A 24626-nucleotide genomic window follows, 5' to 3' on the forward strand; every position below is an offset into this window, starting at 1 on the left:
CTGAGTGGCTCTGATCAAACCCAGCTGGCTGTCAGCAGCAGTGGCCTTGTGTGGAGGGAGGGAGGCTTCTGAGGAGTTGCTGGATGTGGAAGTGTCATGGGTGCTGCCGATCAAAGAGGCATTTTTTTAATAAATATATATAAGAAAAAATAAAAAACCTAAGGATTTAGCATAAAAGAAATGTAGTTTGTCTTGTTTTTCCAGCGTAACATGAAGAGGATGAAATAGAATCAGACATGCCTGCTCCCGAACATACTTCCACAGGAGCATCCTGAGAAGCTGCTTTCCCTGCCACTGTAATGCTCTAATGCAAAATCACTCACCTCCAGCATTGCTGAGGAGGGTTTTGTGTTTCTGAGTTCACCAGACCCTCCCTGGGCACCTCATGCCTTCTCATCTGCTGCCCCACCACTTTCTGAGTATGTTTCGGCAGGGGAATACCGCAAAGGAACAGGGAACAGCCTTTGAAAAGAGGAAAACAGATGTTACTGAAAAGGAGGGCAGGCATAGTGCTCTGTTAGGGGGCCGTTGGTAAGGCTAGGAGGTGTGTTACCACTCTAAATGCTGATAACCTCAGGAATGTGGTGGACTCCAGGTCCTGAGCGTGGCCTCCAGTCTCTCCTGTCTTCTGCTGCTGGTGAGCAAACCTATGCATTAAGAGATTCCTTATCTTTAAAGCCATCAGTGTCTGCTCTTACTTCTTGCACAATACAAGCTGTGGATTATTGCCTGTTGGAAGCCCTGCACTGAGCCTAGCGACTCATCTGACAGGGCTGTTCTGTGCCCTGTCCCTCTTCACACTTCCCAGGGGTTGAAACTGGGCAGAGGCTTTGTGTCAGTGGCAGCCTTGGAAAGTAGCAAATATGCCTAATGCCTGTCCCCAGCAAGCTCTCAGGTGAGGGAGAAGCCATGCCACGCCAAGCAGTCTGTGAAAGCACAACACTGTCGAAGCAAGAAGAGTGTCTCATGGACCACCCAACCTCCCAGCCAGTCCTCCGTCTAGCTGACAGTATCATGAGAGCTTGGTGGCTGAAGAAAAAATTACTTTGTCTGATGCAAGGCAAATGCATACTCTTTTAAGGCAAGGCTGGAGGGTCAGTACTGAATCTGCTGCATGACCTCCCCTAGATCCTATGAATCCTCTGGCACTCGCTCACTGGGTGCCTTTTCCCATCAGCTTGGCCAGGTTGTGCTGTTACCATTCTCTTCTCAAAAGGGTGCTTTGGGACGTGGGACACTCAGGTTATCTTCTGCTTGCCTCAGCTTTTAAGGCAGCGCCCTAGCAGCTGTGGTACTGCCTGCTTTTCACTCTACTGTTTTCATCTCCCTGCTGGCTGATCAGGCAGGTACGCTGTTCCATACTGGCCTACTAGTAGGGCAATTTCGGTCAGGGAAAGGCATCTCTATGAAATTAATGTCCAAGCATCCAAAGAAGTCTTCTTTATCCTCTCCATTTGCCTGCTGCTCTCCTGAGAAAGCTTCCAAGAGGCTTCAAGCTTGTTTGTGTGTTCAGCAGAAGCTGTCTGTGTCCCTTGTTCCTTATGTTTTTTTGAAGATTTTTTTTTTGCCTGTTGCTTTCCACTTTTTTCTTTTCTTTTTTTTAATTCTCCATTTTTCCACTTAGAGAGAAAAATTATTTATTGCATTGAGATGCGCTAATTAAAGCCATTTTCTGGTATTTGGTTACTGAAGTGTTTGATGTCTCTCTGACAAGACCATGAAATGCACGGAGTGTCCACAGGGACAGAATTTGCTGAACACGGTGCTTTGTAAATGAGGGGACACAGTGTCGCAGCAGCTCATGAATATGAAACGCCCATGATGCTACCTCAGTGGACTTGGGAACACAGATGAATCCTGTCATGTGCTAAATGAGACCAATTTCTTTCACTTAACTTCATCTTCAATCAGACCTTCTTCCATTTGCCTGTTTAAAATTCCCCAAACGTGATGCAGAAGGTAACAGCATTCAGTAAAACAAAGTTTTGCAGCAGCAGAGATACTGTAATTATTTCAGTTTTACATTTTATGAGCAAGCAACTTTTAAGTTTCATTCTTATGCCTGCTTTGTGGCAGGGGACCGCCAGTTCCAGAAGCCACTACCCTCTTTGTGTTCTCTGGATATGGTGGTGTGTGGACAGGGAGGGCAGCACGGTCCCCACTGCAAGAGTGTCCATTCTGAACTGGTCTTTGAAATGCCCACCCAGTTGGGGAAAACGAATCAGACTATGTGAGATGGAGTAATTTTTTGGGGTGTCAGGGTGTTGGCTTGGGAGACTCTTAAAGCAGCTCGGGGAGAAAGTGCCAACCATGCTGCTGCCTAATTGCAGGCCTGACCTGGGACATGGTTTCTAGATCCAGCTCTGCCACTGATTTATTGCCTGACCTTGAACGGATTCTGTCTGTCCCCACTTATGTGCTGTCTTGTATCTAACAGAGAACTTAGTTCTTTGGGGCTAGGACCAGATCTTACTGTGAGCTTGGAGGATTTTAAGGGACCCATCCTGCAGATGTTGCTACTAAGCCAAAAATCATCTCTGCCTGGGAGGGGAAGTGCAACTCGCCCACTTGCAGGAGCAACTGGGTATTAAGGTGGTGCACATTCTTCCACCTCCTGCTTGTTGCTTTCTGTGGTTGTCTTGGCTGTCAGTAAGTTATTTGCTAAGAGGTAAAAAAGGTGATGGTTACTGCCTGTACTCTAATGCGAACACAGAAAGCCTTCCTTTATGACTTAAGCCGCTGTTCCTTGCTCATTGTTTGGCTATCTGCATGTAGCATGGGTCACCCTCAGTCTTTCCCCTCCATCTGTTCCTCCTACCATCCACACGCTTCTGCCTTATGCTATCGGTGTCTTGCCATAACTTAGCCATAAAGCTCTTTTTTTGTAAGACCTAGCTCAGTCCAGCTATTGTAATAAAAATACTATTCTTACTTGTATGCTGGGACTTAGATGCTCTGAGACAATCAGTTTGGTGTGGTATATTGTAACTCCCCTGTTAGCCAACGTTTGGTACTGGCGTCTCCTACCCCACCATAACTTCTGCATGGATACACTCATTTTGGTTTCATTCTTTGCTCACTCTTGTTCACCATCATCTGGGAGATGGAGGGGAGTTTGCACTGGTCATGTAGCATTTGGTGCTCACTCAGTTTTTCACATCTCTACCATAAGCAGTTTCTAAAGCCAATATCTTGTTTCTTTATGGGATGAGAAATCCATGGGAAAAGACTTTGTGTTACTCCATTCCCAGTCATTTTGAGTCATAAAGAGAAGCCTCATCCATTCCTCTTTAAGGTCACTGCATGCACTGCGTTTTTATGTTCCTCCTCCCTCCCCCCATCTTCTATTGCATACGCTCATTTCTTCTTCTTGTAAAACACTACCTGACGTGTGTCTACCTATTCTCCCCTCCCTTCAGCTAAAATGAAAGCAGGATACTCACTCTCAGGGGGAGAATGAGTGTCGTTTTTAGGAGCACTCACTCTGGGAATGTTATCTGCCATATGAAATGGAGATTCAAAGGAGTTCTGTCTGGGGGAGGCTGGTTGAGGGAGGTGGCATAGGCAACAGTACCTTGCAGCACAGTGTTCAGAGGCCAGCTGGGAGACCAAGGTTGGCAGGATAGTTTGTACTCAATTTGTTCCCCTTTTTAATATTTTTTACCAGTAACTTTTATTTTAATGTTTCTTACCATTAGTATCATATCAGTTTGTTCTGATTTCAAAGTCTGCAGGAAGGTGGGAGAAGAACAGCTGAAGCTGTAAGATTTTATGTTGCTTCTGAGATTTGCCTACAGTTTTGATTAAAATTGGTTGATATTAAAGACTGTGGAAGCTGCTCTCTCCTCCAAAATGCAGCTGAGTAATGCAACCTTCCCCCCCTCCCAACCTAGAGCTAGACTGCAGAGAATCACTTTTTGTTTCCAGGTTTTGAAGCTACCCTTCTTCTCAGCTACAAAACATTTTGTTTTTGTAATGCACAGGCCATTTGTTCACTTCATTGCAGTGACCTGGTATCTGTGAAGGTGTTTCCTTTTGCACACAGGCAGCTCCTTAGCATGTAGGTACATTGTGCAGTCATTTCTAAAGTTCACCTACCTGGGCACTGAATTCAGGCATAAGAGCCTGGACAGTAAAGTATGTGTCAAGATTCTGCACCAAAACCACAACCTTATCAGTGTGATGGAAAATGATCTGAAACCTTCACACTGAACAGGAGGGAAAGAAGTGGGTCACAGAACGAAGTACACAGAGTATGGGTTTGTAATGTAACCTTGTTGGAAAAAGCCATATGAGAGCTGCAGTGCGAGACTGGGAGGACATGGTCCTGTGAACATTTCTGCATGTATTAATGTTATATGTAAGTAACCTCACTGCAGCTAATGGGGATATTAAAAGTAAAGCATATGCCTACACTCTTGCAGCCCACGTGCTTCTTCCCCCTGCAGATGACATAGTGCCATGACTTGATTGTGTTACCAGAGCTTACTGGAAAAAAATGATGTGAGTCCTAAGAAGAGCAACAAAAACAATTAGGGAGCTGGAGACTGAGTGAGGGGAAAGGTTGGGTCCTTGGTGATAAAGTGAGAACTGAGACACTTTGCAGACTGTACAGAGAGAGAAGGGAGAGGGATTCTAGAGAGGTGGCACCATGGGAATTGGCAGAGGGAAGAGGAAATTATGAGTAACAAGTGAAATAAAGACCCAAATATTTCAGGGCTGATTTGCCACTGATAGCAGTTAGCCTGGGGAGCTGATATTTTCTTATAATTTGTGACATTTTTGTTCTGTTTCCTGTCAGTCTCTGACAGTCCTAAAGGGCATTGCTTCTGCCTAGAAATGGACAAAAATCATCCGCAGTTTGCAGTAAGAACAAGCATGTGCTGGCCTTTGTTGGAGGGGCTGGCAGGAGCCCCCAGAGCATTTCCAGCTCTTCTGTCTGAAATATTTTCAAAGTGCCTATAAAATATTGGAGCCTTGAATTTCTTTTGGAAAGAATTTCTACGTGATTGACTGGATTTTGCTAATTCGGAGTAGAGGTAGTGCTCTGCAAGGGGTTTGGGAATGTCTCTATGGAATTCAATGGCAATAAGACAAAAGCAGCACTGGCAAATCTAGGACTCTTCGGGAACCTCTGAAATGGAAGGGGCATCACTGATCTGGGCCCTAAGTTCACAGTTTTCTCTAGTGCAAAAAGAGATCAACAAAAGCAAAAGGGAACCAGGAAGAGGAGACCCCAGAAACAGCTGCCAAAATGAGCACCAAGTGAAGAAATTCAGTTTGCTGCAAACACCTTCCACATTTCTGCTGTCAAAAGAGGATAAGGATCTGACCTTCTCCTGCTACAGGGAATGCTGCTCCGTGGGCAAGGGCAGCTCTGTTCCCAGGTAGTTCTTCATTTAGTTGTGTTTGCTGAGTAACATTCACAGTCTCCTGCTCAAAAGGATAAATTAGCTCAGGAGAGATTAGACTGTTTCTCATTCCCATGCTCATTTGCCTGGACCTAACAGGCACCTCTGCACAGCACTTCATTCCTCCCCTTGGACCAGTCTCACCAGTCTGTTCCCTCCTTGGTATTTGTTGCTTATATACAGGGACTTTCTCCCACATTACCACTGAGCAGGCTTTACCAGCTGCCTCCACAGGTCAGTCTGTCTGTCCATGGAGATGCTTTTGTCCTGTGATTGCATTTTGCTACAAGTTCTACCAAGAGCTGGGAGCCCCTGCAGGGAAGAGCCAGCGGGATAGCAGCTTCTTCTGTGTATTGTCCCTACAAGCAGAGGGGGGACAGATCTGCCTCAAATGCCCAGCGATGCACTGGTGATGCATTTCTTGCATATGCCTCCTCTGTCTAAGGGACAGCCTGGGGGCCTGTTGCTGCAGTTTCCCTTTAAATGTCTTTGGGAAGTTTGCTGTAGTCGGAGAGCTGCTCTGCAGGCACCTGCTCCTTGGGCGGCTGGGGAGCTAGAAGGCACAGCTCTGCTGAGGCCAGCCAAGCTGTCACTGCCTTTCACTGTGGCCAGGCTCTCGTGGCAGCCCCTGTCCCGCTCAGCCTTCCGCCAGGCAGCCAATTAGCGAGAAATCCCACTGTGTGGCCAGCTCCGAACGGCCACCGCGCCAAGGCCTGGGCTGACCCGTGTGCTGCCGCAGCTGGGCGAGGGCTGCCTCCCGCCCCACCGGCCAGCGAGCCGGGGGGATGCGCAGTGGACGTTCAGCAGGAGAGGGCAGCTGAGAGCCTGCGAAGCTCTGACAGGCGGCCGGACAAGGGGCTTTTCAGGAAGACCCTGCCCGGATCCCTGAGCGCCACAGGTGGGAACGTCTCTCCAGCTCCTGAATATTCATCTCAGCCTGGGCTGCAAAATGGGGCAAAGCCAGGCTCAGCTGCCTGCTGCTGTCCAGCAGTAGCATGGCCGTGCTCCTGACAGAGCCGGGAGCAGCCTGCTCGCTCCAGCATCTGCACACTGTGTGAGTGAAACCTCCTCTCAGAGGTGAACCACCAGCTTCTCCGTGGTCTGAGGGCTCAGGGTCTCTGGACATCCTTTGTGGCCTTGAATCTTTAAAGGAGCTCTGTGCTGGTGTACTCTGTCCTTGCTTTGCACCTCCAGTTACCTCTTCCTCTCTCCGTTTTTGCGCTCTCTATCTCCAACTGTTCACAGGACTTTGTCAAATCAAAAAGCATGCAATGCTCTCAGAGCCTTGCTCCTTTAGCAGGATTCAGTGTGCACCCAGTTCTTCCTCCTCTCCTCCATTCTTTTGTCTCCAGCATCCTTTTTAGGTGGAGTAGCTGTAGTCCTTGTGCTGGGAATACCCAGTGACCCAGACATCAGCCGTTCCAGGGTCACACTGGAAATCACAAAAAGGTTTATGACATTACAACTAAGTGCATCTTCCCTAGTCTTTGTATCTGCTAGGCCACCAGGCCTTCCTTCCTCAGCTATCAGGAAGGTCACAGGCCTCTGCACAGTCTGAGACCCAGCCAGCAGCTCCTTCAGCATGTACTTTTGCATGGCTTCTCTCAGTTTCTGCTCCACATTTCATTTCTAATAGAGTCTAGGTGACTGGTGGGCGAGCTGAGCAAATGATAACACATCTTATAAGAAGCAAATTATTGCCAGTCTTAGGATGATGGCAAGTACGCAGCGGGGTTTAGTGCAGCTGGCTTCTTTCAGCTTCAAGGTTGTGTTCAAATGCATGGTCCATGGCTATGGAGTCCTACCCAGCCCAAATCTGCTCGTCTTGCAAGATTTCTTTTGACCCCAAGCTTCAAAGCTTTATTGCCTTGTTTTAATATTAAACAATATATTTTTAATCATTGCTAAATAACTCTCTTGTGTTTTCCTCTAATAAGAAACAGGCTGTTTCATATCTGCGAAGCAAGGGAACCTTTGTCTCTAGTGAGAGGAGAGCATAACACTCCCCACTTACTGCTGCTACTTTCTCTTGTTGCAGACATTCCTGTGATCCCCGACTTGGAGGAAGTCCAGGAGGAAGATCTGGCCATGCAAGTGGCAGCTCCCCCCAGGTAAGGGCACTGCCAGGTGTTCTTGAGGCTCTCATCAGCAGTGCGAAATGGCTGGTGAAATTAAACTCCATCTTATCTCATGCTCTCTGGACGTCAGTGGCAGTGCCATTCAGCAGGATTCGATGCTGTGTATTGTGGCAGTGGGGCTCCAAGCTGAACAGTGCAAACTTCTTGTTTCCTGTTACACAGAGAAAGCAATTACTGCATATTCTCTCTATATATACAAAAACTACATTACAGTAGCATGTTTGATGTTGCAAAATCAAACTCTCAAAAGTTAGGAATTGCTTGATTTAAGGTTGCTTGTATAACCTCAAATGCCTCCAGTACACATGTATTATCACACACACTTTGATTATGCACGGTCGTAGGCTGCTTTGCCCTCCACAGGGTATCCTTCTTATTCAAGTGCCTAGTTAATTTGTGAAGTACAATCCTGTTGTTTGAAGGTGTTATCAGAATAGTCTTGGGGTTAGCTCAAGGGAGACCAGCAAGTTTTAAAAAATGAAAATTTTGGGGGTTTTATCTTAAATGTATCAGTAAAGTCTTCTCTCTGCTGTTGGGCCTATTGCCAAGATCACAGGCTGGGATTTCTATTGACCCTTATTTGGAGGGGTGGGATATCTTACTCCTGACCACAGATGCCTCTCTTACAAGTATGGAGTAGGTATTGTAATTAAATAGCTGTTAAAAAAAATAAATGACACTTTATAGTAGAAAATTTAAAATTACTTTGTCTCTCACCAGAGTTCATGTCTTTGTTTTCTCTCTTTTTTTATAATCCCATCTGTTCCTCCTGCATCTATAGTCTCCCTGCAATAGAAAAGACAAGTAATTTGCATGGACAAACACAAACAGAAATTAAATTAATATACGTCTTTTCTATAGTATTGCATCACCTGCGAAGGGAAGCATGGCACAACAGTGTATTACCCACCTCTGTACCATGTTTCTCTTTGGAGGCTACATTTTAAGAAATTGTATTTGATAGCTGTGACTTAGCTCAGACATGGAAATCACAAGGTCCCTACTATTCTGTAGCTTATATGGTGGGGCTCTCAGAGCCTGCTGGGGCTGTTCCAATGTTCACAGAATCACAGGATCACAGAATCGTATAGGTTGGAAAAGACCTTTAAGATCATCGAGTCCAACCATAAACCTAACACTACCAAGACCACCACTATACCATGTCCATAAGCACCTCATCCAAATGTCTTTTAAATACCTCCAGGGATGGCGACTCAACCACTTCCCTGGGCAGCCTGTTCCAATGCTTGACAACCCTTTCAGTGAAGTAAAATTGCCTAATATCCAGTCTAAACCTCCCCTGGTGAATTACATTCCTGTTTTCGTTCTGGCCCTTGCAGCTAGTCTGTGGATCTTCTCTCTGGCGTACTGGCTTCTCTGAGGAAGCCTGTGGTCACTCCACATCCTATTTTTATGCGTGTGCACAGCCTGGCATGCAGATTTGTCAATGACTGTTCATTTGCTGAATGAGATTTGCTTCTGTCCGGGGACACCCATCTTAAGAGTCCACATGGGTGATGTGGACACTTGAGATGGGTGACACCAGATTTCTGTTCATGCCACCCTTCTCCTCAGATGTGCTTCCACACTTGTCCAGGCTTGTTCTTAGACCCTTTTTGGTTGCAGTGTGCAGGTGAACAGAGTGCTGACCTACCATGACCTGGACAAAGATCTTATGAAGTATGCTGCCTTTCAGACTCTGGTAAGTGGATGTTGCTATGGGGTGACCGATGTGACTCCCTCTCCTTCCAGAGTCCCATCATCCTCCACAGTGATATTCAGCTGCATACAATACACAGCCCTATCATCCAAACAACTTCCAGTCTGCTTTCAAGTCTGTTCTTCTCTGCAGTGTGGCTTTCATGCTTGTTTGTGTCTGTTTGTGTCTGTAAATAGTGTGGATATGGTATCTGCTGCTCAGATGAGGCTCCTGCTGTTGTCCTGGACAAAGTATATGTCCCTTATGAGGCAAATGTTGTGCCTATCCCTAGCAAGACCTACCTGGTGAAATGATGGTGTCCGCTTTCTCACTGTCTGTAAGACTGTGACTGTGTGTGTTCATAGGATGGAGAGGTTGACCTGAAGCTTCTCACCAAAGTTTTGGCTCCAGAGCATGAACTACGAGAGGTGAGTTTTTCTTTTGTGGGAAACCAACAGGGCAAAAGCTTCTTATGTGTCTCAGGCTATACTTGGAAAGTGAGCCTTTGTCGGTGGGGTGAGGAAACAGATGAGGAGGAGCCGGTGAAGAGGAGCTTGTCCAAGAGGATGGAGGTCTGATTTCCCCAGCAGATTATTTTAAAGATATATAGGACTTCCTCTGTGTGAGATCATGGCATCACTATGATTGGCCCCCTTCAGTATGAAAGAGCTAGTAAGGAAAATGTGAGGGACCTAGCACTGTCACAGCTCCCTGCAGAAACAGTGCTCTGTGTATTGTCTTTTGGTAACCACCATGAGCTCCAGGTAGTTCTGCAGGGCAGTACAGAGGGACAAAGGCAGAAAGCAGTTGGGGTTTGGGCAGAGGGACGTGTTAAAGCAGGACAGAACAACCTCAGTACAACTCGGGGGGCAGGAGCTCAGGACTTGCAGCAAAGGATTTCTGCAGCTCAGAATTGCAGATGCTTCAGCAGAAGTGCAGAAGGGTGGAAGATTTTTATGGCTCCTCTTTACGCCCTGCCTGGGAGTATCTAAGGTTAACAAGTATCAAAAAATCTGTCCTTTACGGAATTTTGGAACGTGAATAACTCTGTCAAAATCTTTAAATTGTAGCAGGGATTCACATTTCATTCTAGCTAGGATTCCTGTTCTAGCCATCTGAATCTGGGACTTCCCTGGCAGCGGCAGTTGCCATTTAGTTTCTCTCTTTGCTGTTCATCTTGAATATTTGGCATTGTTCAGAGACCTTTGGGTGTCACCAGTAACATTTCAGCACGTTTGTCTTTTTCCTCTTGGTAGGATGATGTCAGCTGGGATTGGGACCATCTCTTCACAGAGGTGTCCTCAGAACTAGTGACTGAGTGGGACCTGGGACAGTCTGAGAGAGAGGACCACCTCAGTCTGCCCTAGAGCACTGGCACACCAGACATCTCGTACATCCATCCCCTGTAAATAGTTTAGCACTTTAATTTTCTATTCACTTGTTTGTATTTGAGAATTTATTTCAGACATGAAAATAAATAGGACCTTGCTTCATAGGAAGACTGGCTCGGGAGAAGTTTTGGGTATTTTGTAATAAAAACCTTTGTTCTCAAAAGAGATTAAGAATTTTAAACACAATAAAATATTTACTTATGAACAGTCACTTCCACCTCACTAGCACCTTCACAGATAACTGCAACAGTCGATCGTTCCTCTACCGAAATGCAGCCTCTCTGGGGTGGACGATCTTACAATGGAGTGTGGTTTTCACTGATGGCTATCAGAGTAGCTTAGGGTGATAGGATTTGTTTGCCTAGGACATCAAGATTACCATCTTCCTCACAACAGATGCCACAAGTTGGCAGGATACCCGTTTTACATTTCATCCAGCAGCCTCCAGCCATCCCCTGCTAGTTTAACCTCTCTCCTGGAACATTACCTTTGTATTGACTCAGAGGAAGCAGCATCACCTATTAAACTGCCAACACCGCTTCTTACAGCACCTCTTTTTTTCCCTTGAGGTGTCCCAGCTAAGTTCTGACCAGGCCTAACCCTGCTTAGCTTTTGCAATCAAATGAGATCACAGCCTGAACAGAGATAGCTTCAGGCAATAGGTAGTTTGCAAAGAAAATACTGTTTATTCCACGCATGTGAAAGAATGGAGCCTGCTGCTCTGAAACAAGGTAACTCCCTGGTGGGTGTCTCCTTGGAACCAGGTAACCCACTCTTATTGTCATCTAAAGAAAAATCCATTTAGCTGTTAATGCCCTGTCCCCATAGAATCGTGGTCATTATTTGGAGGAAACAGTAACATTACTTCTAAGCCAATGTCCTTGAAAGCCTTGTCCCGCTGGAGAATCTTGCTATGTACTTCTGGGGGCAGTGCAGGTGCTGGGAGGAAGGCTTGCTGTGTTGCTTTTCTTAGCTTATTTGGTCGGTCTAATAGAGCACTGCATTCCCACTCTTGTACTGACAGCAGGACAGGTCAAATAACTCACTGTGAATTCAGTACTCTGCAGAATTTCAGATCGGAGCTGATAGGCCAAACAATTCTACTAACGAGAGAAGCAACTGGGTCCCAGTCTGGGGCCACCAAAATAAGGGGGGGCTCATCTGTCTCAAGGAGACACTAAGTTTTTTACAACCAAGAAATCTCCCCTATAACTAGAAAACTAGGTGAGACAGAAGCTTGGGAGGCCAGTGTATGGAGGATAATCCTGAAGTCTTTCTCTGAGCAGAGAAACCTCTTTTGGTATGAACAGAAACTTCCCAGCTGACCTAGCCTCTATTTTTCTGTGACACCTATGGTTCTCAGCCAAAGAGAATTTAGAATGCTTCCTACATTCCAGGAAAAAAAAAAATTAAATTCAGCAAACTAAAATAGTTTAGTAAATCAGACAAACCCAACAAGCCAATCTGAGAGGAAGAGAATGGTAAAGGGAGGAGGGGATGGGACATCCATTTGTTCAGTTTATCCCTCAAAGATCATAGAGAAAGCAGAGGCACTCTCAGTTGCAAACTGTACAACCATCTAGTGTGGGTTCTCTCCCTTCTACTTGATCTGAGGTTCTAATCCACACTGCTCCTGTTAAAGGAGAAGCTGCTGCCCGAGCATTCACACGCCATTCAGGGAGTGGCACACACACCACCCGAGACTTTAACTGCTCGGACCGGAGTCCCTTCACAGTGGGCAGCTCCACGGAGCTGACGGGTGCCCCTTTTCGACTCCTCGCTCACACACACTCACTCTCGGGTACCTCCTCTCCCCTCTGCCTCGACCCTAGGTTTCCCGAAGCAGAGTCTCTGATACGACGTGCGCCAGACGAATTTATTGATTGGTACAGCGGTGAAAACAGCTCGAGCTGGGTGCCTCCGGAGAGGGACCCACAACAGAGAAATCCCTGAGCAATTACACCCTTACAATCTAAATTCCCCTTCCCTCGGGAGACAGTTCAGACCAATAGTAGTATTTGGGTCTGGGGTCTTCCCGTTCTTCAGTGGCCCTTTCCTTGTCTCTAGGCGGGCCGATTCTTATCTCTAAGACTGCAGCTTCTGCTAAGGTTGAAGCCTCCTTATCTTTCTGGTTTGGCCTGGTTTTGGGGGCCTTCCTTCATGTAGCCAAGTAAAAGTTCAGTGCACGGTTGGTGGATCTGGGTGAAAGTACACAGCTTGTGGCCTAAGGCTTCAACAAGCCTTGATACTAATGCTAAAGTGACTACTACAACAGCTCCTATAAGCTGCTTGCCTGGTATCACCTTATTCAGTGGTATCTGCTTCCGGTGAGACTCTAGCTTCTTTGAAGCATGAAGCAAACATAACTTTCTGTGGCCTGAGAATGAGAGGACAAACTTTGGGGTTTGCAGGAGTGACCCAAAACAGAATACCAGTACCCTCACTGAAACTTGGGTCTCTGCACCATGTCCCTGCCAGTGAAGTAACTCTCTTCCTATGCTGCACTTGCCTTCGGTTTGTTGAGGAGGAGGGCAAGAAAACAACATGAGCAGAGAGAGAAAGGGAGGCTGAGAGGTGAGCTCACCCTTCGGCCTTCAGGCAGTGTCACAAAGCATAGGAGGCCTTGCACTTTTGGGTCACCTCATAAAACCATGCAGTCACCCAGTCACCAGTGCAAATCAACCAGTTTTCAATGACCACAAAAACTGAAAATGCCCAGGCCTGAGGCACAAGGGTGGGTGAACTATGAATCCAATGTTTCTGGTTGCCCAGCCTCTGAGGTGCGGTGTGTGATATGTGGCATATTATGTGTTGTGTTTTCTTTCGGGGCTTGGGGAGGTGACACTGGTGGCCACATGGAGCATTAAGAGTGGATAACTAAGCAGTAGTTAGGTCTGTAGCTACTGAGTGCTCTGTGCAGGAGTCGTGCCAAGCCTGTTGCTCTTCTAGCAGCTGTGTGCTGCAGCAACAATCCTGGGCCGTCTCCAGGAAGGTTCGCAGAGCCATCTTCTGCCTCCAAGAGCTGCTCTGATCATCCTGGGTGGGCAGAGCATTCCTGGCTGGCTGCTCTCCCAGCAGGGCGGAATGAGAAGCAGAGCTGGGCTGTGCAGTGGTGCTCAGCCCCTCAGAGGCCACAGGGGCCCTGCAGGAGTCAAGAGGAAGATGAAAACACCCCTTGAAACAAGAGCAGGAGGGACATCGGACCCCGGAGATCCTCCTGGAGATGGTGAGAGGTAGGAATGGGTGAGGGCTTGGGGAGGGCCACTGGAGGCAGGGTGTGGGGAGGAGGGGGCCAGGAGAAAGAGCAGGGTTTGTGGGAGAGGCAGGGTAGGGGCAAGAGGAGCAAGGAGGTTGAATGATTGAGGAACAGAGTATGCATAAAATTTGAAGGGGAGTGAGGCCAGAGCAGGTGCTGGTGGAGAGCCAGCAGAGAACAGAACACAAGGAAAGCATAGTGGGAGTTGAATGAGGCCTTTGCTGATGAGCTGTGGTCATGTTATGCTGGAGGAACTGCTCTAAAGCTGTATAAAATCTCCCAGAATAGTGTGATTGGGGCTGGGTGCTGTTGGCTGCCCCACTCTGGCTTGGGACCCTGGGCAGGGATGCTCTGGGGTGGGAGGCAAGTGTGTGTGGGGCAGGCCTGTGCCCACTGCGGGACCTTGGGAGCCCAGCAAATACCTGGGCAGAGTTTGGGAGTAGGGCTTGAAGAAAATCACAGCCTCGTCTATTTTAAGGCAGGAAGAGGTGGCTGTGATCATTTAGTCTGACCTGCTGTAATACAGGCCATGGCAGGGTCCAGTGAGATGTGGCTGAGCTTTGCCTGTCTTTTAGAAAGGCAGACAGTATATTTGAAAGTCTTCCCTGGTTAGTTTTTCTAATAGAGAATTGCCCTTATGGTTCAAAAACTGCTTTATTTCTATACTCAGTTTTTGAATTTCACCTTCTGTTCCCTGAGCCCGCTTATGCTTTCACCTTCCCAGTTAAGCCATACTGTCAGATATTTTCTCCTTGCGTCAGTATTTATGTGCACTGTGATCAAGTTGTCTGTTTAATTTCCTTCAATAAACTTAATAGACTGAGACTTGTTTCCATGTCTTTTCAATTCCTTCCCCAGCTGGAGGAGGGAAGCTGAGTGTCTGGCTCCTGGCCTTCCTCCAGCAAGCTGTTCCCACCCACCTCACTTCCACACTTGTGTTTTGGTTGCAGGGCTGGGAAGGTGACTGAGACCTGTTGCTTCTCCTCTCTCAAGTCCTGGTGCTGTCAGAGGAGAACCTGCTCCTGTAACTCCCCTAGCTAAAAAGAAACGATGAGGTGCTTTTGCATGCCCAGGCCAGCTCTTGGCGCGTGGTGACACCAGTGGGTATTGGCTGTGACAAAGCTGCCTCAGGAACCTGCATTTCTGAAAAGTCCCGTGGAAAGTGTGCAAAGGAAGAAATGGCAGGTGTAAATTTTTTCTTGTAGCCTGCAAAGTTGTAGCTCTGGTTGACCCTGAGGTGAGGTGAGAAGTGAGAGCAGTTTTCAGAACAGTGCACCCGGTTCCTAGGAACTCAGATCAGCCCTCCGGGCTGTGGCTAGCTGAGGAATAGAGCAGTAATCCCTCGTCAGTCTCCACAGACCTGTATCACAGAAGGGTAAAGCGAGGTGCAGTGGTGTCCCTGGGGCCACACAACAAATCTATGGCAGAATCAGGGTTAGAAATGAGGAACCTCAAATTCCCGAGTCAAACATGGCTTTCCTATACTTGGTGTTTCCCATCTTCAATTCGAAGATGGCAATTCAGTGTAGAGAGTCTTGTGTTCTGCTTACTCTTTCTTCTGCTCTGTTCATACATTGCTGACGGAGAGCTGCAAACCTGTCGAGGTGTGTGTTGTCAACAGCATGTGTAGCTCAGTGAGCTGATTTGGGGTGTCTGCCCAGGGACTTGCTGGGATTCTGGATGGGTGTAAATATCCACCCACAGATAGCTTCTTGCAGGCTCAGAGCTCAATAGACTACCTGGGCAAATGGCGAGCCTCATCACAGATGAAGTAAAAGAAGTGCACAAAGGAAAAATTAATTCTAGGTGTTATCAATTTTAGGAATCTCTGGTTTTGCTTATAATAATAGATACAATATTTATAGATTTTCTTGGTGGAGATGCCTTACTAAGGTGCAGTTTGTCGGTGGTGATGGGATATTGGGGCTGAGACAGCATATGCAGCACTGGAAAAAAAATGTAGAAAATAAAAGCTGAAAAAAAGCCAGACCTAGCAACTTTCTGCTAAAGAGCCTTTTAAAGGGACTCTGGCTGGCTGTTTTATTAAGTGTGACAAAGTGATGGGAGGTGGGGGGGAGCTCCTATGTTAATAAGTTGGAAAGGCACTGCCGTTCCTCTCGCCAGAGCGTCTCGGGGAAAGTGGAATTAATTCATGGCATATGCTCTCAGCATCTGCTGCGGTGACCCGGAGTGGCGGGAGCGCAGTGCCAGGCAGCGCGAGCCAGAGCCCACATTCCCCGCTCCTCTCTCGGGCCTTGCTCACTGCCTGCCCGTGGCTGAGCGTGGGGGCGGTGGGGCTGCTGCGGCCGAGCCCGCACCCCGCTGCCCGCCTGCCTGCCTGCTGGCCTGGGTGGGACGTCGCAGCCCGCGGCCAGAGTCCTTCTTGCTCTGAAGAAGGAGAAATGCTTTAGACGTGGGAGGGAGAAGGGGGTGTTTGAATAGAAAAGAGACCGAATCAAATGGAAACAAATCCAGTTCTTCCCAAACAGCCTTAATTCCTCCTACAGCATTCCCTGACCAAGTTGTGAGGCTCTTGTTTCCCACTGCATCTCTACAGATTATTTGATCCTCCCCTCAACAGAGAGAACAGAGGTTGAATTTGCTGTTAGGTGGCATTTCATTGTCTGTTTAATGGCTCCCGGGAAATAACTTTCCATACCTTATTTCCCCTCCACTGACCTGCACCATGGCGAGGAGCAATATCTAGCGAGCACAGGTGGGTGCACTGTGTTGTTTCCAGGCTGCAGCAGCCTTTGCCTGTGCTCCGTGCTCTGTGTGTGATCTTTCCCTTGGGAAAGGGCGCCCAGAGTCAACCCTCCACTGGCTGCTCGTTCTTCAGCCACTTCCTTCCACCTGTTTGGACAACTGCCTGGAATATGGGACACTTTCCTGGCCTGGAGAGCTGACAGAGCCAGGAGAGACCGGAGCAGTGGGTGATCCCCAGACAGGGCAGAGACGCCCCACGCTGCTTCTGTGCTCTCCCAGCAACTGCCTCCACGCTTCAGCTTCTTCCACTTGCGCTCCCTTTCAAAGCGTGGCATCCCAGTCCCAGGCTGTGCTGGCACCATACAGTGCTGAGAGAGGCCCAAGGCAGGGTCCCAGCTGTGGGGCACCACGACGGATCCATGATCGGCTGCCCTGGCCAGCCCAGTCCTCCCAGGGCCGTGCTTTATCTAGGGGGACGACCCGCACTCCATGCGTCCACGGCCCAGGAAGCATCCTGATTGATTCAGTCGTGAATGCTGCATGACACTGATGTTCAGAGCTCCCAAGCCCATTAATCTCTCTGCCGTGGTCCCTGGGGGGATGAAACCTTTCCTCTCGGTGCCCCGCTGCCGGGGTCTGCCCCATCAGGCTGCTTTGCGCAGACCTTGCAGGGGCCGGAGCAGCTCCGGGCCGCAGGCCCTCTTATCGGGCTCCATCTCCTGTCACTTTCAGGACCACTTCATTATCCTTTTATTAGCCCTCTTCTCCTGCTTATCGTTATTAATAATCATGCCGGATCGGCTGGAGTGCTGACAGCTGCCCCTTGTCTATTCTTTCTGTCTATTTTAATCCTGCCTGCTTATCTGGAATAAACCTGATCCTTTTTCTTTTAATTAAAGAAATTTGGTCAGCCAGCCCCTCCTCCATGCAGAGGTAGGCCTGATCACACCAGTGATATGCAGAGAGCAGGAAAAGGGGCAGATTACTGGGTGACAGTGTTTTCCACAGCACGAAGATATGGACGGGATGCCCGAGTAGAGGCTGGAAGAGATTAGGGCACATGTGCACGGAGAAGCACAGCGCTGGGGCGCTGTGAGGTGCTCGTCTTGGGGTCTCTGTGTCCGACCCAGCGTACTGGTGCAGGGCTGTGTGACTACGTCTGTACTGCAGGCAAGAGGCACCACTGCACCAGTGCAAGGCAGGCAGGGGAGCTCTGCTCGCCCCTCTCTGCTTAGAATGGGTGGCAACAGCAATGCCAGGCTCAGAGCCTCTACGGGTGGCACTGCCAGGGCTGCTGGGATCGTTGCAGTTCCTACAGGGGCTAAAGGACTTTGCTTCTCAGCGCTTTCTAATGTTGCCAAGAGATGCAAGCGCTGGGCTTCACAGTGATGCTCCTGCTTTGTGCTCCCACAGGCATGGCTTCCTGGGGCCACAGATCTCCTTCTAGTCTCTTAAAAATGCCTTGCCGGGCAGTTCGCTTGAGCTGAAATATTCGTGTTGTCTGAAGGGACAGGTCACTTGAGGAAGGGCTGTGCAAATAGGCTGCGGGAAAATTGTTGTGCTAATTCACACTTTTATGAGCCCATAAAGTCAAATCTGCATTCATTGCAATCTGTAAAGTGACTGGAGTGTGGGCTGAAATGCTTAGAAAGTGTTAATCAGGGGTCCGTAACAAAGCAAAACGCTCTGAAGTGCAGCAGCAGGAGCTTGGCTGTAAGCAGCAGGAGTATTCAACCTTAGCGCTAAAAATGCATATTCGTTGGTTCCCAAACGGTTCATTTCAGATGCACAAGTTGCAGCATTGACTGAATGCGTATGTACCCTCTGCTACAGAATATGGCAACTGGCTCAGATTTGTAGGGCTGTTTCACCCCTGAGAGGCTGCGGGCCCAGGAAGGGTATAGGGCAGAACTTCCTGATGCTCAAGCAAGAGTGAAGCTCTGAAATCCTGTCAAGCAGAGCACGCTGGCTTCTGTCCCTGTGCCTCTGTTGCTTTTGAGCATTTCAGCTGACTGCGATGAATGTTAACCTGCAGTTCAGATGTTGGTGAGGGAGCTGCCACAATACAAACCCATGCACATGGCTTAACAGATCCTTTAAAAACATGTGATTATGTAACAGTCACAGGCAGGAATCGTGCATGGTAACATTCATGCTGTTGCTTCCCTGTGAAATACCCTGCTGCTCACAGAAAATCTTTTCCCTCACTTTTCTTCTACCCAGTGCTGGAAAATAGATGACAGAGTCTGGCTGTTTTGTATCCAGTTATTGATAGCAGACAATGAGTGATCATTACTTAATGTTGAACAAAATGTTTGAAAGATGAGAAAATGCAGAGTTCACTTGCCTAAACTGGCGCATTAATATCTGGTCAGAGCTTTTATTATCTGACCCTGCTCCTTCAGCAAAAATCATCCCCCCCTTCAGATCCAAGTAAGGAAAATTCTCAGGATGGTTTTTGGCCCTGAAATGATGAGGGACACCTTTTTTGGTGTTGTGGGACATTTTGAATCAGCCAAAAACCATGGACTTGCAGTCCATGTGATAGGCTGAAGTCTTGCTTTGATCATTAGAAGTAAATGCCAGATACCCGCAAAGCCAGAAAAGTGCCTTGGGAAATTGCCAAAGAATTTGGTCCAACTCAAGCAACCTTCTAAGTGCTTCAAGCTCCAAAGCCAAACTGGAGTTAAGCTTGTGGCTCCCTGTGGCCTGCGGGGTTATGTGTACAGATGGCTGTATGCTTTGGGGAATCAACCCGCTAAATAAATGGGTGATAACAGTTCAGGCGATTGTAGCTATACCTGAGCTATCTCAAAGCTAGTCCAGATAGCAAACTCCGTCTAACCCAGAGGGATGAGAAGCAGCCTGGATTTGCCCAGCTGAGTGCTGTGGCTCCTCCTCTTCAGGGATCTGAGCTAGCTCTTTTAAAGCCATCTCTGGTGTCGCCCCTCTATATTGCTCTATGCCCCACAGAGATACTCTTACTCACTTCCACGGCTTTCAAACACATGGTGCCAACGACTTAAGACCCTGTCTGTCCCTGTGTGAAGGGGACTGGATGCTCTTCATTTCATACGCAGGGACCAGAGCTGTGGACTGATAATGCAAGTTCTCCAGGGTCCCACAGGGAGACTGTGACGCAGCTAGGAATTGAATCCAGCCTCTCCGAGCTTCCATCCGGTGCCTCAGACACATGACTTCAGTAACTAACTGAAATGATATACAAGGCCAGTGTATTTGTTTTCTTTTGATTTTCAACCAAAAGCTGGTTTCAGGCTATAGAGCTCCTTCCAGATTTTCAAACACACAAAGTAAAACTTCACAGTCTCTGTGCAAAACACCTTCCCCAGGAACAGCCCAGCACACTGCCCACCTGGTAGCACCCCTGCTGAGGTAGGAAACCATAATCATCTCCTGCAAAAATGGCTTCCTACCATAACCCTGCTCCCCTCATCCCAGAAATACCCAGGGAAAGGGATGAGTTGTCAATGTGCCAAACTATTTTCCAATGCAAACTCTGGAAGCCTGAAGCCAATAGGGCTCTTCAGCCTGCCGCTGTCTCTCTCTGTAGAGTCCCCAAAATCAAGCTCTTCTGCTGAGCTCAGCAGAAGAGGACCGCAGGGTAGGGATGGGAAATCTTCTCCGTGCTGAGGGATGTACAGGCCATTCAGAAAGGCTTTGGTAAGTCACAGAGTACCACATTGCCTTAAGATTAACCAAGCAAATGTGTTGGTGGTTTTTTTTAAAGTCACATGATGGTCAAGAGCCTTTAACAAAATTGTGGGCCCTGTCTGTCCCAGGGGCTGTAGGCTCTTGTCACAGGGTACCCCAGCCCCAACACACTTAGGTCTTAATCGAGTGGGACTGGTTGCGGTGCAAAGTCTGTGACAGTTTCTTGTGACATAAGACAGGCACAGAGAGAGCTTTGTAAGATGCTTGTGACTTGCATGACATGCAATTGAGTATGACCAATTTGGAGAATAACGTTCAGTATGGGCAATGTCACATTAAGCAAACAGACCTGGAATATGTGTGTGGGTCTAAAAGGTCCACCCTTAACTTCTCAGATAAATGGGTTTTTTGCTTACATAAAGTGGATATGTATCTGGGTCATTCTCGATACACGCCTTTTCTTGACTGGAGGTGTCTCTGTGCCGTATAGAGCATACCTATATCTCACCAGCTGAGCGGGTTGTGTCCTGTTGGGCCCAGGGATCTGTTTGTCTATCTGTACAACGTGCACACACACCAGTGATGGCTGAGGTTGGAAGTATTTATGGCAATTAAAATGTTTTGCCTGGAAGCTGTTTTGGGGCTTTTTTGAAGTGAGGATTTTCAGACTTCAAGGTGTTAACAGCCCCTCTAAACGGTTTTGTTTTTTAATTGCAGCAAATGACTGTGGAGCCATTAAACATTCGCCTCTCTGCAGTTGTTTCTAAGCCCTTTCAGTCCTTCTTCTATTTATTCTGTTTAATTCAGTCAGGTAGCTTGGGGCAGTGAAGATCAATACTTTACTTTGATAGAAAAGAGTCAGGTTTGAAACATAGAGATAAAACTGACACATTTTGTATAAATTTAATTAAAAATGCACCTTTAGTGGCTTGTTGCAAGCACAAAGCTAGCCCTCCATCTAGCTATCTCTCTGTCTCGCTCTCTGTCTCTCTTTTCCCTTTCTTGTTCCTAACAGGAAGATCTCTGAATCAGCCTCACCAACAAAGCACCTCGTTTTATGATTTTTGTCTTGAAAGTTTAGCACTGAGGGAGCAGGATGGAAGGGATGTGAAATTCTAAACAGACCTTCTGCTCTCTCCCCAGTCCCACTCCTTTTGGTGGTGGTGGCTGGGGGGACAGGGAAGGAGCCGGCTCCCCAGTGGAGGAAGGAGGGGGATGAGGCAAAATGATTTTTTTTTTTTTTAAAACCCAGCAGATTGGACACCCTGGGGCACTTTCCATTTGGATCTGTAGCTTTCCTCCACTCCCACCCCCCTCTTCTTGCTTTGTTAAACTGAGAATTATTTTTCTGACTACATGTGCATCCCCGATCCCACTAGGATAGTGCTGGCCACAAGGCAGTGTCTTTATTCTCTCTTTCTTTTTCCTCTCCTGCCCCCCCTCATTTCTTCCCTCTCTCTCTTTCCCTAACCCTGCTGCCAGTGGGGACATTTGTCATGTGTTTTATAATCTGGCCCCTTCACCCCCTTCCCCTGCATGTCTCTCTCTCTCTCTTTCTCAATCCTGTTTGGCTCTGTTCATTTTTCACTTGAGTGCCTTTCCTCCCAGACTCCCCTCTGCTCCGGCCTCCCTCTGCTCAACACCAATAAAACACGCACAACACAGGTAGAACAAGGTGCCAGGGCTCAGCGTGACAAACGGCTCGCACACCACTCAATAACCACGGCCGTAAATTGCCCCCTCCTCACCCTCCGCCGGCTCCCGGGGTCGGCAGCTCAGCCAAGCCCGTGCGGAACCTGCTGCCCCGCCACAGCGTGGGATGGGGAAAAGCAGCGGGAGTTTGGACACCAGCCACTGCTGGGGCAGAGACCCTCACAGCGCTGTCATTAGGGGTTGAGAGATTTAATGTCCCCATTTCACTCCCCGGTGGGGCCGTGCAGCCTGAGGGGCCCCAGGGGCTCATTGGAAAATGGGGGCTGTGCGGCAAGGGGGTGCGAACCGCCTTCCTGACCTACAAACCACCAACTTAAGTCCTATTTTGTGGCCAAGAACCTCAGGACTCGTCCCATCCATTCAAGCTCTGGGAGGGTTTTGACGGGGAAGGATGACAGTCTCTTCTCGAGGGTCCCTCTGCTCCCAGGGGACAGAGCTGGGCTGGCAGCTCTGGCCAGGCACTGCGTCACCTCCGAGAGCCAGGGCCTCCATGGCCGGTGTTCCCCATGCCTGTGCCAACCTAGCCAAGGCATGTCAGCCACCTACCCCTTGCTGCTGAGCCGCAGCATGGCCTTCCCTGGGATACAGCATCTCTGCCTGCCGTGTGGGCCTGGGCTTGCAAGGGCTGCCCCGGCTGCACACTCGCGCTGCACGTTGCTGCAGTGCTCACGTGTGCTTGGTGCTGTGCACTTGTGTTCGAACAAGATACAAGAGAAAGGAATAAACCACTGCCTGAGAAAAATAAACCACGTGGCAAGGGGAAAAAGAGCAAACGGGTTAACAAAATAAATGTGAACAACACCTCTCACCAGCTGGCAGCACCTGCAATCACCTTCTTCCTGGGTCTGCAGAGACTCCATTGAGAGCAGCGGTGTTTAAGAGCACATGGAAAATGGTTGGTATGTTATGGATGGTGTGGGAAAAGGGAGAGAGGAGGGACAAAGCAGGTGTCATTGGTGGAGGCTGGACAGAAAGGAAGGAATGGGTCTGGAAGATGAGAATAAGCTCGAAACTCATGCACAAGCAAGATAAGCTTGTGGAGGAGGTTGACGGACAAAGAGGCACAGCCACATATACTGAAGAAGCAGCAGCAAAAACTAACCTGGATGACTGGGGCAAGAGAGAGGCGGTGTCTGCCTCCCCGACCGGGGCCTGGGTGACCTTGGGGGGTGTGTGGCTGTTGGTGGGACAGCATGCAGGCAGTGCCCCAGCTCAAGGCGGAGAAGGGGCTCTGGGATACAGCCGCAGGGAGCAATGTGCAGCCGCTGCACACAAATGTACTCTTTGAATTCCATTGTGTTTGACTTTAGCTGTCAAAACTGCAGTCGCTGTGAATTTTGCTTGAGAACCAGAGGATGCTGTGGGGGTGGAGCTGCTGGTTTTGCAACAAGATGCAAAGCTGGGTCCCTGCCCCATGGATTTCAGGTGTCATCCCCTCTTGTCTTAGGTAATTGCCAACTCCAGCGGACGTGTGTTTCCTGTTACCAGTTTGATTTGGCTCTGGGATTCCTCTTCACCTCTCCCTGTGTTAATTTGTGCCAGTGATATATGTAGCATTTCCTACCCTCATATTTACAGGAGGCTGCGTTTCAGCTGCAAGTGAAGAGAGTGTATTTTGTAAATTCTTAACCAGTGCTTTAGCTTGCCAGTGTAAAAGAAAAACACTCATCTTTGCATCGCCCCGTGCCCCAGCCCGTACCGGCGTCTCTGCTCTGCAGTTCAGGCTGCTCGGTGTTACCAGCAGTAAAAGCAGAGCGTTTCCTTGCTAAGCTAAGACATGATGGGGTTAACTCTGTCAGTCAGTCTGCATAATATCGGCAGGAACATCAGTTAAAGTCCTTCTGAGCGATCGGTGGAGGTGAGTGCTGAGGGCTGGTTTCTCGGGGACTCCACCGCGACGGAGCGCGCGCGGCGTGCAGTGCACTTCTGCCGACAGACAACTCCCGCCTCTTCTGCCTTTAATCACGGCAAATGAAAGTTTCTAAACAGGCGGAAGATGCCAAGCTTTTGTGTTCTGCCACCGGAGCTGTCTCTGCGCCGCCGTCAGTGCCGGTAATTGCAGACAGAAGCCCTTTTGTGTTAAAATGGGATCGGTAATTGAAACGGAATTCAGAATCAGGACCCTGCAGGCACCGCTCGGTGAAAGAAGAAATAAAGATCGCTTGGGTCACATCTTTTGTAATTTGCGTTTAATAATCGTACCAGGAGGTACATACAAAGGGAGAGGAGACATGAGACACAGCCCGCTCCCCCTCCTCGCGCGTGCTCTGCCTTGCAGCCTTCCCGCGGAGATGGGGGAGCCTGGCAGGGACCCCGCACCCTGCTCGGCTGGGCTGGGGTGCCGGGAGGGCTACTGGCTGCCTCGCACAGCGGCTCAGGGCTGCTTGTGAGGCCGAGCCAGTACTGCACGCTGGCAGCCAGAAGGAGAGAACGACTCCCTGGGTCCGTGTTAAACTGGATGCTCAAGTTCTGGTTTTACGGTTAGGCTGAGGATTTATGGGCCCAGGTGCTGGCTCTTGCTCGGAGGGTCTGGCTAAGCACTGAGCATTGGGGGGCACTCCACTGATTTGCAGTTTCTGAGTTTCTCTTTGAAATGGGCTCCCTTTGGTATCCTTCTGGCTTCTGCAGCATGGCTATACA

The 24626-nt window shown here is 48.6% G+C and overlaps 1 protein-coding gene across 5 annotated transcripts in view; it reads left to right on the forward strand.

Annotated features, from left to right (window-relative positions):
- The window catches only part of IFT43 (intraflagellar transport 43), a 46430-nt gene extending 35568 nt beyond the window's left edge, over window positions 1–10862 (forward strand). For 2 of the 5 annotated variants that reach the window (XM_075503282.1, XM_075503283.1), the window contains exons 6-9: window positions 7450–7522; window positions 9176–9251; window positions 9614–9676; window positions 10505–10854. In XM_075503282.1, the coding sequence (XP_075359397.1) occupies window positions 7450–7522; window positions 9176–9251; window positions 9614–9676; window positions 10505–10615 (323 nt within the window). In that variant the 3' untranslated portion in view covers window positions 10616–10854. Of the gene's footprint in view, window positions 1–7449; window positions 7523–9175; window positions 9252–9613; window positions 9677–10504 lie in introns of all 5 variants that reach the window. The other 3 variants (XM_075503285.1, XM_075503286.1, XM_075503287.1) reach the window with 3 other exon arrangements.
- The last annotated feature ends 13764 nt before the right edge of the window (window positions 10863–24626 follow it).

The sequence above is a fragment of the Mycteria americana genome, chromosome 5 (assembly GCF_035582795.1).
Source record: "Mycteria americana isolate JAX WOST 10 ecotype Jacksonville Zoo and Gardens chromosome 5, USCA_MyAme_1.0, whole genome shotgun sequence".
NCBI lineage: Eukaryota > Metazoa > Chordata > Aves > Ciconiiformes > Ciconiidae > Mycteria > Mycteria americana.